We start from the raw sequence: 13,619 nt of genomic DNA on the forward strand, positions 1-13,619 counted from the left end.
CACATCCCAAACCCACTTGACTTGCATCCACCGTGATACAAGTGGAAAGGGAAGGATCATAAGGCTTGAGTGCCTCACTATTCTTAAGTAGAACTTTCACAGTCTCCAAAGCTGCACTACACTCTTTCGACCAACCGAACACAACACCCTTCCTCAATAAATAGCTGATTGGCCTAACAACCGAGGCATAGTTTGGAATAAATTTAGAATAATATTCCAATAAACCCAACAGAGATTTAACCCCTGTCTTATCCTTCGGAATGGGCGCATTGACAATGGCATCCAACAAACCTTGCCTAGGACGAATACCTTCGCCAGAAATGTGATGCCCCAAGTACTCGACTTCATCACATAAGAATTTACATTTTTCTGGCTTCACTACCACTCCATATTCTCTGAACGTTTCGAAGACCTTCCTCAACAAAACATTGTGCGAAGTAATATCTTGGGAATGAACCAGCACATCATCTTGGAATACCAGCACCCCTTTGATTTCACCCAACATACCCTGCATCACACGTTGGAAAACCGACGCGGCAGAAGCCAAACCAAATGGCATACGTTTATAGCGGAAAGTTCCCAGAGGAGAAATAAATGATGTAAAATGACGAGATTCCTCCTCCAATTCAATCTGGTGGTAAGCATTTGCCAAATCTAGTTTGGAAAAATATCTCGAACCCCTGACGCATGCAAACAAATCGTCAATTTTTGGCAGAGGATGAGAATCCACCCAGATCTCCTTATTCAGGGACCTAAGGTCCACACAAACACGCAACTTACCACACCTCTTGCGCGCTACGACAAGAGGAGAAAGCCATAAAGACGACTCTGTTGCTTCAATGATGTCTTCTTGGCACAAGCGCTTAATCTCTACTTCAAGGTCCTCCCTAACACTGAACGGGACACCCCTTAGCTTGTGCTTAACCGGTAGTGACCCTTCTTTAACAATAATTCGGTGCTTGAACCCTCGGATCGTTCCTAACCCCTTAGTAAAAACAGTAGGAAAAAGTTGTTACCATTTTATATTGCCATCAAAACCACCATCAGAAACTGTTAAAACCTGCACCCTGCAACCTGGTTTTAGGATCATCCCAAATAACCCCTGGTGAAACCATCCTAAAATGTTTAGTCCTTTGACAGCAACATAAATCTTGCCCTTGATCACTCTACCATCAAATCGAAGTTCATCCTCAAAGTATCCCAACAGTTCTATCCTACGACCGTCATAGGATACTGGCGAGCGATCGGGGGGTAGCAGACTCCTATCTCCCCAAGTTTCCTCAAATAGTTCCTTGGTTATCATTGTTATCCTAGCTCCAGAGTCTACAAGTAAATTAAGTGCTTTGTCCCCCACCAAAATCTCAACGATCGGATCGACACAGTCTGTTTCATCAGAAATCTTTAAAACATGATCAGGACTATCTAGAACAACACCAATTGTTTCTGAATCTGACTCACAGTCTGACTCTAACACACATGCAACAGACCTTTTTTGCTCATTAAATTTCTTCTTGAAACAAACTTTGGCAAAATGCCCTGTTTTTTTGCAATAACTGCATATAACATTTATCCCTGGGCATCTAGTCCCCTTCTGATGTTGTTTGTTACCACATCTATTGCACATATTCTTGGGGTCATGTGAAACATACATATTTTTCTTTGAAGTGGATCTTTTAGACTCATTATCTTTAACCTCTGGTTTGGGGTCACTGCGCTTGAATTTTGAACTGGACGAGATCGCATTCACCGGGTCTGGAAGCTTGTCTTCCAATTCTTTTAAAGATATTTGTGAAGTTTCGATACTTTTAGCTATCTTAATAGTTTCATCTAAATCAGGATTCGAGAGAGAAAGAAGTTTTTGTCTTATCTGTTTGTCACTGCAGTGACAGACAAATTGATCTCTGATCAGTTGCTCTAAAAATGTCTCAAACTGACATTCAGAGGCAAGTTTCCTTAACGCAGAAACATACATGTCAACATCTTCTCCATCTTTTTGTTGCCTCTTGAAGAATTTGTGTCGAAGAACCATCAGACTAGGTTGTTTGTGAAACCTTGTCCTAAGTTTGGTCACTGCATCTTGAAATACATCTATGTCTTCTCCTGGAACATGAACAATCTCAGGAAGATGTTTGAAGATGGACCTCCCTTCAAAACCAAGTGAATGAAGGAGTAAAAATCTTTTACGTTCATCGCCGAATCTGGATGCTCCAATAGCACCCAAATAGGTTTGAAAAGCGTCAAACCACAGTTCCCACCTAACTGGTGGATCCCCCGCAGATTCCAGAAAGGCAGGAGGTGGACTGACAGATTGCATATTGGTAGTGAATGGCAAGGGAAACGTACAGAATTGTGATCAAAAGCTTTGAGAGAGAGAAAAAAAAAATGAAAAGAGAAGAAATCAGAAAAATAACAACCCACCTAAGTAATTATTCACAAAAACATCAAATTTGGGTTTCGTATGTAGAATACGGGAAGAAATTGCTTCGACAGGAAAGCAATACAGAATCTCGGAGAAAAGAAACAATTTCTTTAAAAAAAAAATGTTAGTGTGCAGATCACAGGAATAATCTGCTTCTTTTTCTTTAAAACTGAAGAAAAATAACTGTGTGCAGATCACAGGAAGAATCTGCTAAAATGACTGTGTGCAGATCACGGGAAGAATCTGCTTCTTTTCTTTAAAACAAAAGAATTGACTGTGTGCAGGTCACAGGAAGGATCTGCAATCTTCGTAAAGAAAATAAATACATATATGTATGTGTGTGTGGGTCACAGAAGCAATCCACAGAAGAAACGGTAATCTTTAGTTGTACAACCGTAGACTCGACTGCAGCACAGGAGCAGAATCACTCGAGTGGTGATTGTTGCTTGGCAACTAGAACAGAAAGGCTGACGTAAACAGATGCCTCAGACGTGTTGCCGGTTCGCGCGTGCGTAATGCGAATAAAATTAGCACTTTGTTCGCGTATGCGCAGCAAGTCTGAAAAAACGAGGAAAATCCCCAAAAGCGACTGAAACAGAAGGAAACCAAGCGATAATACTCCGCGGTCCCAGAAAAGGCGGCAGATGAATCGATCTTCCTCTGGTCAGGGTAAGTTCGTGTTTACACGAAAAACGGTTGCCAGACTGTCTTTGTTTTTTTTTTTTTTTTAAATTAGACACCCTTACCTTGCAACTGCGTAAGGGTGTATTTTCCGAGGATCGGGGAAATCCTGGTTGACTCGAGGCGTCGGAGAAGCTCCTCACCCACCTCAGTTTGAAGTAGATTGTCTTTCTTTGGCTTGTCTTGACGAGGCTGAAATACTCGCGTAGGCTCGAGGAAACAGCTGTGTAGACCGGAATCGTCGCCAGTCAAATTGTAGTAATAAACTCAGAAGTCATGAATCCTTGAAGTTGGTTTATTACTGGTCAACACAGCAGAGGCAACAAAAGACATCCGCCTTCGACAATTAACGTCCTCGCATACATTTCAAAACCCTGGAATCCTCTGACACCATCACCCAGCAACCCATGAACATTCCTAATGAAACCCTGCCACACAGGCTAACACTCTAAGACTAATAACCAGGCATAACACATTTTAAAGGTACCATTATGGATATGGAAATGCATGCCATTACTTACTTAGTTGTTCTGCAAGAAAACCCTATCACAGAATGAAATTAATCAAGCCCTTGCCCGTTTCGTGGCAGAGCCATAAAAAGTTTCAATCATCCGTCATAATAAATGTGAAGTAAATATTGTTGAGAAATGCTATGCATGAAGAAATGCTGGAGTTCGCTTTTTTGTCCTTATGCTGCCTTAAAAAAATAGCAGCCCAACAAAATGCATTCTGTGCTCTTTATCTTGATTTAATGCCATCATTTAGCATTTTATCGAATTGAAATTTAGCCTACTGTTGACCAGATGCAATCACGTCTGTCGTTATTTGTTAATCTGACATGAGTTACCCTTTGAAAGTTTAACTATTGCTCTGTTCGGGCTGCTAAAGGTAGAGTTGGCTTCTTGTAAATAATGTTGATACCTGGATATGAATTATGAAAATTCAAGCAAAGTACCTCTGTATATGAAATATTCTGTGTCAACTGTACAATCTAAATGGACATTTTGGCGCACAGTTGGCGTTACTTCTTTTGCTTCATACCTCGATATTTTGGACAGGCCGAATGCGGGTTGGGACTCTGCGAGCAATAAAGTGCAGAAGTCTTGTCTCCCCCTCCCATCTTCGTATGCCGAACGGCTGCCAAACGTTGTTTGCACAAGGGTGCGAACGAAGGAGAGACAAGCCCAGACGGAGACCACACCCCGTGACCTGTGCTGTGGCCAGGCTTGAGTCTCATTTGTCCTGACTCTGAGGCCGAGCCTTGTTGTCATGTTGTGTGATCCAGTAGTCATATGGGGGGATCTGAAGGGCACAACATGAAAAGAAAACTGCCCCGACAGTTGAAATGCTTCAGCTGAAGTGTAAGACACAAGTCTCCTGTGCTGTGAAACTGAAGGAGGGGTAGACAGCTAAACAAGCCTTCTTGCCTGTGTGCCTGCTTCGTAGAAAGAAATGTAAATGTGTGCAACTGGTCAATCTGCAAATGTAAAGGTTTCTTAGAAGCTGGTATTGGCTTTAATTGATGGAATCACTTGAAGCTTCCTGAAATCTCTTTACTGATGTCATAACTACATTTAAACCCATGCTTTATTAACCTTGCTTTCTCAAATATGCTTGAAAATGCACCTCTTGCCTACCCTTGGCACTTAGGCTCACTCGCTAAGCTCGCTCGCTCACCGCTGGGCACTCATTGCAAACTTTTATGCCCCCCCCACTTTCAAATGTCACCAGCCGCCACTGCTCCTTTGCCTCTGGCACTCACAGCTGCACAGCACTTAGTGCCAGCTGCAAAGTTGAGGCCTGCGCAGAGAGCACACCCTGACTTTTGGACATAAGGTATTTGAGCCCTTTTGAGATGGCCAGTTGGCCAGGGGGACAATTAGGTTTGTAGGGCGCCAGGCCCTAATGTGATTTATGTGGTGCTAGGAAATGTGATTCATGTAGTATGATTTACGCACCCTGTTTTATACCTCTAAATGTGTTCTTATGCTTATGAGGTTGTTTTTTCTATTATGGTTTGTGCTGGTGAGATTATGTTCCACTGGTATTATTTCCTAATGTGAGTTATACTTAGGAGGTTATTGTCTGATGTGTTTAGACTTCTGAGATGATTGCATAATGTGTTTATGCTGGTGAGGTTGGCGCAGAATGTAATTCGCGCCTGATGTGATACTGTGCATAATGTAGTTTATGTTGCAGGCTGATGCTAAGTACAGTGATTACCAGTGGTTACTGGTTGTATGTTTATGATTTTTTTACTTTTACTAAGTTTGCTTTGTGATGGTTCTGACAGTGGTCCAGTGGGCCCTGTCAGGTGTAAATAATCCCTTGTAAATATGATCTAGTGCCAGGTGGCACCATGTATATTATGTGATTACTATAATAATAAATAAAAAATAAGCTTTATTCGGAAAGTTGATTTCAATCCATAAAAGCGTATACATTATAACATATCATACTGAATACATATACACATAAAAAAGTTTATAAAATCCTATATGTACAAGGTATAGTGCAAGGAAATTATCGGTACAAAATTGGAAAAAGCGAAAGCAACTTTACAGCTCGAAAATATACAAGTCGTTATTTCAAATTTATCTGCCCTGTTATTAAAAAATTTTGTGAAACTGGAGACCAAAAACAATATAATGTGCGCCCCCTACTGCGTTATTAGGATGCAGTTGGGGGATAAAACCAAAACAACGTTTGGAGCTATGTCTTTAAACCAATAATACTGTTTGTCCATCTATTCACCTAGAACCTAACTGGGAAACATTTATATATCATGTGAAGGCGATAAAGAGAATCCACCCAGCAAATATATAATACAATATTAACAACTTTAAAAGTCCATATATACAAAGGTGCTAAAAATGAGTTAACAGTTTTTTAGGGCAAAATAGAAGAAACGTATGCCCCCTGCTGCTTTTTTAGGATGCATTGGGGGATAAATCCAAAACAACGTTTGGTAACTGATGTCTGCTGTTCTTCTAAAAATTTGCTCTATTCACAAAGAATCTAGAACAATACTATTTCTGTGTTTAATCAAATGTTTTAAAAAGACGGCAACATTGTAATTTATACTGTTGTTATCAAGACATTGTAGGGCCAAAAATGCTGGTCGACATTGACGAATTCCCCAAAGTTTAAAAATTGGTTTCAACCATCTCTTTCTGTGTTCATCATAAAATTTACAAAATAAAATGACATGAATTGTTGATTGCACAGAAATGGAATCACATGGACAGGGTAAAAGTTCGTTAGACCAGTTATTGACAGTTGGAAAAGTCACCAGCCTATGGAAAACATTTAGACGGAAGCGAGTGAGCACAAATCTATCATAACTTTTATCTGTGTTTTGAAGATATAATTGCATGCCTAGTGAAGTAGATATCATTAGGTTATGGCTCACTGATAGTTTTGTGGCTTCATTGGTTAGTCTCAAACTCTCCATATGATTCATACAACGTTTCTTAAAGTCTTTCCTTGCAATAGCTGTCATGGAAAAGGGATTGTTAAAATAATCGGGATTACCAATGTCTGTCATAAAATCCTTCACATACTTAATCCATTTAATTTCGAGGCAGTGGTCCAGTTTGAGAACATCTTGAAGCACCAATTGATTAAAGTGGTTTGTTTCTGACTTCCAAATACGGTGCCATAAAGTTACGGGTTGAATTTTTATAATGTCCGTGATGTAAGGGACTCCCAGCTCAGCATGGCAAACGAAAGTGGAAGTTGAAGCTGGAACTGCTAATAGATATCTTAGAAATGCGTTTTCCACTTTCTGCAATTCAAATACATTCCTATGTCCCCAGATCCCTGCCCCGTATGTTGCCACGCTTATACATTTTGCTTTATAGATTTTGATCAGTTCTGATGGTGGTCTTTTCCCCAGTTTTTGTGAAAAATTGACAAGGGCAGTGGTGGCTCTCGTAAAAAGGAGTTTTCTTTGTATGATTGCTTGGTTCCATGTGCCCTTATCATCTATAAGTATTCCCAAGTAAGAGTAAGTAGGTGTACTGGCCAATTTATTCCCGTTTAGGTAGATATCTTTACTCTTTTTGCTACCATTGCCACAGTTCATCACAAATGTTTTTGAAATATTGATATTTAAGTCGATGCCTTGCATATATTTGTTATACAATACTAATGCCTTCTGGAGAGCTATGGGGGTCCTAGCTAGGATCACAGCGTCGTCAGCATACAATAATGCTGGTATACGTCTAGGGGTCGAGATTTGCTGAACCTGGGGGACGTCCTGGGTTCCATCCAGTAAAGCCTTCTCAAGGCCGTTTGTATAAAGAGTAAAAAGGAATGGGGCCAGGACGCACCCCTGTCTAACCCCTCTAAGTACTTTAAATGACGAAGTACATTCTCCCGCTTTTCCGTATCGAACTCTCGCTGAGGCATTGCTGTAGAGGGCTTTTAAAAAATCTATTAAAGGTTCCTCTACTTTCATTTCCTTTAAAATATGCCACAGTTTATCATGAGCAACACAATCGAAGGCTGAAGAGAGGTCAACAAACGCAAGGTATAGTTTCCCTCTCTTCGCCCTCGTGTATTTGCCCAACAGAATGGCTAGATTAAGTCCCTGGTCTATTGTCCCCAGGCCTTCTCTGAAACCGAACTGTAAGTCAGACAGTATGTTCTTGTCTGCAGCCCAGGTTTGCAGCCGCGTCAGAAGGATCCTTCCTGCTACTTTTCCTAGTGAATCCAGGAGTGAGATTGGTCTGTAGCAGGAAGGATCCTGTCTATTGCCCTTTTTGTAAATAGGGACCATGATGGATTCCGTCCAACTGTTAATGAGGCCCTGAGAGGAGGTAGCATTGAGAACGCGAGTTAATATTGGTGCCCAGAGATCTGTGTTATATTTATAGATGTCTACCGGGACCCCGTCAGGACCAGGGGCCTTGGAGCCTTTACTTTCATTTAGTGCAATTAGGACTTCCTCAAGTGAGAAAGATAACTCAGTGGTAAGGGGGATAGGAACTTCATATTGCGGTGGTGAATTTGAGGCAAAACTATTTCGCGACTCTGAGTCGCCAAAAATTCTTGTGAAGTGATTCACCCATTGGGCCTCGTCAATAGCTATTTCTATTGATGGTTGATTATCCGTTGAAAGAAACGGGGACCTAATTACTTTCCAGAATTTTTTGATATCATTCTGGTTGCTTGCCCTATGTAGATCCTCCCACAATGATTCTTTTAATACCTTTTTCCTGGTCGCGATAGCCTGATTGTAACTTTTCCTTGCTTGCTGGACTGCTAGTCCGTCTTTGTCCCTATTATGGATGGCTCTTTTTAAGGTGCGATGGGCATTTGTGCAGGTTTTATCGAACCATTTTGTTTTCTTAGGGTCTGTATTTTTCTTGTTTACAATCAGTGTGTTTTTTATAGTAGTTGTAATGGAAATAAAACTGTCTATGATAGTCGATGAAGGGGTATTCTCTTCCAAGCAGGACATTATATGGGGTAGGGCCTTAGTCACCACTGAAGAAGTAATGGTTTCTGGGTCTACTAGTTCCCATTTTAAAGAGAAACCATTCAGACTATCAATAGCAAGATTGGGACAATTGTGACGGAATATATTCGTTTTGCGTTTAGTGAGGGAATTGGAACTTTTCCTCATGATATCTACGGTCTGTGGGAAGTGGTCGCTAATAGCGATCTTATGGGTGGTAAATTGCTTTACCCTGTTTTCGAGATTATTTGATGCAAGAATAAAATCTATTACAGAGCCTGTTCCTCTCCCATTATAAGTGGGTAAGAATGCAGTTGGAGGGATCACTAGTTCATTTGCGAATCTCAGGTTCAGCATAAATAGAGATTCATTCAGAGCACCCCCCAAAATGTTATGAGGAAAGTGTGTAAGATTATAATTGTCCTCGTCAGTCATACCACAAATCCTATTATTATTTTTGGGGCACAACTTAACGTTAAAATCCCCTCCCCAGATGATTTGGGCGTCACCTGAGTTGACCAGCTGAATGTCATGAACAGCTTGTCTGAGGTGATCGATAACTTTAAGTTCGTTCTCTTTTGGGATGTTGTTGTAAAAATTGACGAGTATTAAAACGTCTTTCCTATCTAATGTGAGGGTGAGTATTTGAAAATAAGAATTTGAACATTCTAGTTTGACTTTTTTTAGTACCACAAGATTGGATAAGTATATACATAGGCCTCCCTTTGGTCTTCCATAAGGGGAGGGAGAGGCTGGAATATGGAAAGTTTTGAAGCCATTGATATTAATTGCGCTTACCGACCAAGTCTCCTGCAGACATAAAATGTCCGAGTTTTTAACAAAATCAGTGAAAAGGTCGTTGTGAATTTTTGAGTATAGGCCCCATATATTCCAGTATGTAATATTAATATAACCTTCCTCTTTCCTAGATATTATAAGTGGAAGGTCAGCTAGTCTTGGGGCCTCTGTTTCCTCTAAAGTAGGATTCAGGTTGATTTTATTATTGCAAGCTATAGCGGGTGTATCCTCCTGCATTGACTTATGCCGTGGCTGCCTTTCGGTGTCAGCGACTGTTGCTACTAAATCAATCTCAATCTCAGGAGAGCTCCTTCGAGGATGGGGAAGCGAGCAGATGTCGGAGTTCCCAGCTAGACTCCTAGCTCTATTTAATGGCTTTAGGGAGAGTCAATCTTGATCGTCTAGAGAGGTGAGTACACCAAAACGATTACAGACAGGGATGTTAAATTTTTGGTTCAACGAAAATTGATGATGAACCGAATTCATTTGTTCGGAGGGAGGGCGATAGAAAAAGTTTAGGGGAAGAATCTTAATCCCTTTGTCGAATATATTTTTTGGCGCGGACCCCAAAATTTTTCTAACTAACCAGGGGGATCTAAAAGTCAGTATCAGGCAGTCGCCCATAAAGGATTTCCTTGATCTTCCTATCCATCCTATTCTGCGTATCATCTTGAACTCTTCGAACAGGATGTTAGTGTCACCCACTCTGTCTCCCAACCAATGTAGTGCTTTGTTCCTTAATGATTCGTTGCTCTCCTGATCGTTTAGGCCTAGATGGGGAACATTGCCCAAAATCACTGTATAAGGAGTACATGCTGGAGGAAGATCAAGATGTAAAGGATGAGACGCCTTTACAGATGTTGGATTAATAGCAGAAGAGGAGTGACTATTAGAGACTGTGTGAGACGGCATGACTGTAATATGTGGTGTCTTTGTTACCCTAAGCTGTTTGGTACTTTCAGTTGTGGGAGTCTCTACAGGTGCGTCAATATGGGAATGAAAGGTTCGAGATTTCCTGGTGTAATTCGCGCTGTTACTAGTGGACCTTAAGCTGGGGGATGAGATAGGTGTATCTTCTTTACGCGAAAGAAGTTTCGTGACCTGGGACTCAATCTGATCTAGTCTAGAACCGATCGCCTCAACAGCTTCTCTAACGAAAGCATCAAGAATTTTAATGGAAGAGAGGATACATTCCGGTTCAGTCCCCTTGTTATGTTGTTGTATGGGGTTATTTGTTGCTATATGGGATGTATCAGGAAGTTGTGTTGAGTTTTTAGCCCTGTCTTGGGTTTTTTTCTTGCCAAAAATGTCCTCACCTCTATGTGGCCTAGATTGACTAACCACTTTTGTGCCTTTACCTTGTTTCCCTAACTGTTTCTTAGTCAAGTTTTTCCCCTTATCTTGTTGTACTAAGTTTTGATCGCTGTTGTTGTGTACTATTATGTCATTTGTAATATTTTGGACACACCCATTAACTGGTATTGCAATATCTGTACTCACAGTCGAAATAATGGGGTTAATGAGAGTGAGTTGATCGTCCCCCTCACTGACTTCTTCATTCACCAGAGTACCCGCTGCTAATGATTGTTCTACTGAGGAGATTTGTTTTTCAATTGCCCCCATTGCCCCGGTCAAATATGTTAGTAGAGATTGCTTTTTTGGCTTCTTTGTGTCCATTCCCTCTATTGGTTCGCAGCTCAATGCTTTCCTTTTGCCCATGATAAAGAGAGATATTCAACTATATCTAAGGGCGTTTATTTTGCCCACAGTCTGGTAGATGTAATCAAAAAAGTTCGGATCAGTTAGTGTTACAGGAATGGATGGCAATTACCTGCGGATGAGCACCAATCCTTGAGGGAAGATCGTGATGGGAAGATGTAAGGATATAAGGAAAAACCACGATGGGTGGTCCAGTCCGGTCTCACACGGGCACAGACGGGCAAGGACGGGCAAGGACGGGCCCGCCCTTGGCCCGGGCTTTGCCCGGGCGCTGCCCGCGCGCGTCCCGCGCTGCGTGAGCGCCTGCTCGGATTTAAAGCAGACCGGCGCTGAATAGCGTCGTCATCAGCGTGCGCTGCCAAGGGGAATGCTGGGATATGGAGTTTGAACACGGCGGTGTTACTCCGTGGATATTCAGCCCCGCAGCACCTCTGCGAGCCGTTCCCCTCACGGCAAGTAGGTAGGTTATGGATCTCTGCTTTCTCTGCGTCCTGTAATGAGCGTTACTATTCTAATGTGTTCTGAGAATACAAAGGCTATTTTTGATATAACCTTGTGTGGAGTTCCTTTTGTGGTGTGCCTGGGATGTTGTTGCTGTGTGCGTGCGCAATTGCTTTACACATGGCCTCCGGGATAAGCCTGACTGCTCGTGCCAAGCTACCAAGGGGGTGAGCAGGGGTTATCTTTGGCGTGTAACTCCCTTGCCCTGACTAGAGTGGTGGTCTCTGCCTGGCTTTGGCGCAAGCCTTAGCCAACCAGATATCCCATTTCTAACAGGAATTATCAGGTCATCTCTTTAGATTTTTTTACCTGTGTTTCAGGACCATGAAGCCACCCCCCCCCCCCCAAAACACACTCTGCCTCAAGAGTCTAATGGCAGCTGTGTTCTTCTTCACTAGCTCTATGATCCACCAGTGGACATGTTACAGAAGATGTCATTTGAATGCTGTGTATAAAATTGTCACCCACGAATAATGTTAGCTGTAGAAGACTGATCAGCAATATTTCCTCCCTGCACCCTGGGTGTATGGGGGGACCAGCCTAGCACTAGATACCAGCGCCAATGCTGCAATTTGGGTTTAGTTGTAGCTAGACGCAATATCTGTCAACAGAGGTTGCTTGCAATACCACACCTGGAGCGACGAACTTGAGATGTGGATTGGTGTATGGGGGCTGAACGATTTGTGTATGAGGGAAGAGTCTGCCTGCATAGAAAAGGGATGGGGCCTGTGGCAGCATTACTGAGGCTTCTTGAATGTTTAATTCTGGGTGGTGTGACTCAAAGACCCTAAACTGTTACAGCAGTCCTACTGTATTGTTAGAGCATAAGGCTGTGCACTGCTTTGCACGGCACATCCTCTATGTTATGATATTTATTTTTACAATAAAAATATATTTTTTAAAGTACTTTCGACCTGATACTTCATTGGACTACAACATTGGAACTCGAAAAAAATCACTGCAATCTTCATATTTGATTACAGAAAAATAAAATAGCTGAAAGTTGTTTTGCGATTGCGAGAATAGGTGAACCATCAAGGGGCATATTATCAAGGACGGCGTTAAAATTATCGCCGCTTTAGCGGCAGGAAACAGCCGCTAAAAGCGGCAATAATGGGCTTGATAATATGCCCTTGAGAATTCCAATAGAAGCCCATGTTCTGGTGTCAGCATGGGCTTCTATGGGAATTCTCTGCGGCATATTATCAAGCCCACTATCGCCGCTTTAGCGGCAGTTTCCTGCTGCTAAAGCGGCTATAATTTTAACGCCGTCCTTGATAATATGCCCCAAAGTCTTCTTGTGGTTCAAGGGTGTGTCTTTCATCAGTTTCTGCTGTATGAGCAAAACAGGAGGGGAAGCACATGACCAGGTCACCAGAAGAGGAGGTAAGGTGTTGAGCATGAATCGGCTCCTATGCCCGTGAGGAGGGCACCGCATCTCAAATGTCGCAGAAGTATGCACCAGTGAGGACTCTGGTCAGATATTGCCAGACAAAACAGGAGGGGAAGCACATGACCAAGTTACTAGAAGAGGGGCATAAGGTGTTGAGCATGAAGAAGCTCCTACGACCGTGAGGAGGGCACCGCATCTCAAATGTCGCAGAAGTATGCACCAGTGAGGACTCTGGTCAGATATTGCCAGACAAAACAGGAGGGGAAAACTGACGAAATCCGATGGAAAGCAAACAAAAGGGGAAAAAACACAAGACACCATGTAGACTAGGACACGGATTCAGACAAAAAGAGCAAAGAAATATAGCTGTAACACAAAATGAAAAGTTAAATAATACGTTTTCAAAACGAAATAATGCATAAGAAAGTAAGGCAAAGGCAACACATGCAGATGAAAATGAGACAGAGAAGCGGAATCTAAATCACCTGTTTCTAATTGGGAAAAGTGTCACTTACGCGAAAAGTCTTTGACATCGCCTGTGTTTAGATAAAACCTTTGGCTCGATTGTGTAACACCGCCGAAATTGTCAGCATAGTGCCCCATTCTTGGGCAACCGCCAGAGGGGCATGGGAAGCCACTACCCT

General features: G+C 42.1%; 1 protein-coding gene across 1 annotated transcript in view; it reads right to left on the bottom strand.

Moving 5' to 3' along the window:
• The window catches only part of LOC146866925 (lysine-specific demethylase 5B-like), a 717,572-nt gene that overhangs the window by 114,846 nt on the left and 589,107 nt on the right, over positions 1 to 13,619 (bottom strand). Inside the window, exon 12 of the mRNA XM_085618314.1 lies at positions 13,491 to 13,617. Within this exon, the coding sequence (XP_085474440.1) occupies positions 13,491 to 13,617 (127 nt within the window). The remainder of the gene's footprint in view (positions 1 to 13,490; positions 13,618 to 13,619) is intronic.

The sequence above is a fragment of the Triturus cristatus genome, chromosome 1_2 (assembly GCF_964204655.1).
Source record: "Triturus cristatus chromosome 1_2, aTriCri1.1, whole genome shotgun sequence".
NCBI lineage: Eukaryota > Metazoa > Chordata > Amphibia > Caudata > Salamandridae > Triturus > Triturus cristatus.